This window comes from Equus quagga, chromosome 17 (genome assembly GCF_021613505.1).
Source record: "Equus quagga isolate Etosha38 chromosome 17, UCLA_HA_Equagga_1.0, whole genome shotgun sequence".
Classification (NCBI taxonomy): Eukaryota; Metazoa; Chordata; class Mammalia; order Perissodactyla; family Equidae; genus Equus; species Equus quagga.
In genome coordinates, this window is record NC_060283.1 from 13,932,130 (window position 1) to 13,935,719 (window position 3,590).

The window sequence follows — 3,590 nt, forward strand, 5'->3', positions numbered from 1 at the left end:
TGAGTTCAAGTTTGGAACAGGCTCTGTCTGACTTCAATTTTTTATCCACCATGCAATATTGTTGGTATTCCAGCCTTACATTTATACTGAATGATTATAGTCTGATCACCAAGCCTCTAATCCCTTCTCTTTGTATTAGGAGGTTGACTTGTCTGAAAAAACTTGCCTTGAAAGTGTCTGGCAAGTACTTGAAGAACTCTGTATACTTTGTAATGGGAGTGTAGTGGTCCATTGGTGGAGATTTGTGCCTTCATTTTCTGCTTTCTGTGGATAAATGATGCGTACAAGTAAGCATCATTACCTGATCCCCCAGAATTTCTGCTAAAATGTCACCTTTTCAATGAAACGTCCCTGAGAGTCCTTGTTAATATCTTTCTCCTTACTTTAGATCTCCCAATTCCCCACACCCTGCTGTGTGTGTGTTGTTGTTTGTTTGTTTGTTTTTTTAGTTTTTATATAGTACTTACCATCTTCTATCATGATAGAAAATATGCTCTAAAAAATCCCATGTATTGAATATGTCTGGCTCTTCTGCTAGAATGACAGCTCCACAAGGATAGAGATCTTTGTCTGTTTTGTTCTGAGCCAGAAGAGCAACTGGCGCATTGTAAATTCTCTGTAGATTCTTACTGAATAAATGAATTAATATTCTCTCCCTCTCTCTTTTTTGTCTCTCTGGCCAGGATGGTTTGTGTGAACTCCTTTTAGAATACAGCAAGACATTATTTTGGTCAAAGGTCAGTATTATATTGGGCTCTAAGGGAAGGAAAAACACCTCCTAAGTATTTACATTATCAGGAAGTCAGTGGAGGGAAAACACCAGATGCTGATCTTTCTTTCATCACTAGATCAGCTTTTGCCAAAAATTGATCAATGTTTCATTTTCTTATGTATCTGAAATCCGATGAGATCTTTCTCAAATTCAGATTATTTTTCAAGGATGGAAGGAAGACAAGAAGAATCACCTTTGAAGTGCACATTCAGTGTTTCCATTACCCAAAATTATCAGCATCTAAAGATACAGAGACAAGATGGTCCAAATACCTGGCAAGAACTCTATCCATATTAGAGTTCTAAACTCAATGTGCTGGCTTTGTCCCTTAATGAGATTTACAGGTTAATTCTGGACTGTCTTGATTCATGTACCTCACTGATTGATAATGAGTTGACATTGTAAAAAATGAGACAGGTCCTTTTGAATAAGAGAACTTAGAAACCAGGCGATGCTGCTTTACAGGAATAGAAAGGAAGAGACTTAGCAGGCAACAGCTTGTAGAGACTCTAACAGTGCTTACTTTCACAGCTCACTGTCTTGCGTCTAAGTCCATTGTGTTCATATGCATATTAAAAACAACCACGAAGAAAGATAGGGTTGATATTGGGATTCCAGGAACCTGTGGACTTGGAGATAAGAAGATTCCAGGATGTACATGGACCTAGGAGCATGTTACTCACATTATTGGAGAATTAAAAAAAGTATTTCTAAGTGTGTCAGACCATTTGCTAAGCACAGTTTGTAAGCTATGCCCTTCACAATACTATTGTGACTTTGGTATTTCAATCCCTATTAAACCAACAAAGGGACTGATGTTCAGAAAGATGAACTAACTTGCCTAAAGACTCAACGGATTTGAACCTAGGTCTGATTTCAAAGCCCATGTCTTTAATACTATCCACTAGGGTTTCTCCAAACAAAGTGGTATTTTCTGGCTCTGCAGTGAAGCTGATGAAAGTTTCCTATTTGGAACCTGTCAGAAGTTTGGAAATGACTAAGCAACTGAGTTCTAGCTCTGGCTTTGCGTTTTTACTATGAAATCTTTTTTCCTCAGTTCTATTGAGATGTAATTGACATATAGCACAGTATAAGTTTAAGGTGTACAGCACAATGATTTGAGTTACATATATCATGAAATGATTACCACAATAAGTTTAATTAACATTCATTGTCCCAAATAGATACAAACATAAAAGAAAAAGAAAAAATGCTTTTTCTTTTGATGAAAACTCGGGATCTATTCTCTTAATAACTTTCATATATACCATACATCACTGTTAACTGCAGTCATCATGTTGTGCATTACATCAATAATACTTATTTATCTTTTAACTGGAAGTTTGTATGTTTTGACCACCTTATGCAATCATAAGCTAGTCACTTCACTTCTTTGACCTTCATATTCTTCTCTCGAAAATGGGATTAACATTATGCCCTCCCAAGGATTTCTGAAAGATCAAAGGAAATAAAGTAAAAATTGTAAAGTACTTTACAAATCTAAAAGATTATTATCGTTACTGAAAATAATCATATCAAGCCATGCTCACCTTAATTTATCTTCAGTGAGATTTTTTTTTTATTATTTTAGTGGGCTACCTAAGATTCATGGCAGAGAGTGGCACTGTGGTGACAGATTTTGTTCTGATAGGGTTTCAACTGCGGGAAGAGCTGCAGATGGGTCTCTTCTTTGTGTTTCTGGTCCTTTATCTCATCACCGTGGTGGGTAACTTGGGCATGATAGTGCTGATTCAGAGTGACCTTCACCTCAAGACTCCCATGTACTTCTTCCTCAGCCACCTTTCCCTCCTGGACACTTGTTACTCCTCTGTTATTGTCCCTCAGTTGCTTGAGACTTTGGGTACTGATAAGATGGTCATCTCCTATGAGTGCTGTGCTGCTCAGTTCTTCTTTTTCACACTCTGTGCTAGCTCTGAGTGTTTCCTTTTGGCTGTGATGGCCTATGACCACTATGCGGCTGTGCGTAATCCTCTCCTCTATGCCACCACCATGACACCACAAACCTACAGGGGCCTAGTGTCTGGGGCATATGCTGGTGCTATGGTCAATTCCACAATCCACACTGGGTGTACCTTCTCAATCTCCTTCTGTAAGTCCAACCACTTAGACTTCTTATTTTGTGACTTCCCACCTTTGCTGAAGCTTGCCTGTAGTGAGACCAGGCCACGGGAACAAGTGGTCTACCTCTTAGCTTTCTTGGTCATTACAACCAGCATTACAGTGATTCTCATATCCTACCTGTTCATCATTTGGGATATTCTGAAGATTCGTACAGCAAGTGGAAAAGCCAAGACTTTCTCCACCTGTGCTTCTCACATGAATGCAGTGGCTCTTTTTTGGGGGACACTTATGTTCATGTACTTGAAAGGTAATATGGGAAAATCCCTCACGGAAGACAAGATTGTGTCAGTATTTTACACTATGGTCATCCCTATGCTGAACCCAATGATCTACAGCCTGAGAAACAAAGAAATGAAGGAGGCTCTGAAGAAAGTTCTCAACAGGATGAAGGTTTCTCAAGTAGAGTAAAACTTGAGCTCGATCAATTAAGAAGTTTCTGCAAGTCATCCTTTGGGCTTTTGGCTTGTTCCCTTAACACATGAACCAGATCTTGTATTGATAAAGACATATTGAGGCTAAAAAACATAGATTGGGGTTCCAGCAATTTCATTATTAGCCCCTGACCTTGAGCCAGAAATTCCCTGCCTCAGTCTTCACATCAATAAAAATGTATGCCTTGCTATGATTAAGAGAGATGGACTGTCAAAGGGATTTATCACTGATAACATGTTATAAG

The 3,590-nt window shown here is 38.6% G+C and overlaps 1 protein-coding gene across 1 annotated transcript; it reads left to right on the forward strand.

Moving 5' to 3' along the window:
• Window positions 1–2,380: 2,380 nt before the first annotated feature.
• Window positions 2,381–3,322, forward strand: LOC124229062 (olfactory receptor 9I1-like). Its single transcript, XM_046644178.1, has one exon. The coding sequence runs from the start codon at window positions 2,381–2,383 to the stop codon at window positions 3,320–3,322; it is 942 nt and encodes a 313-aa protein (XP_046500134.1).
• Window positions 3,323–3,590: the final 268 nt, after the last annotated feature.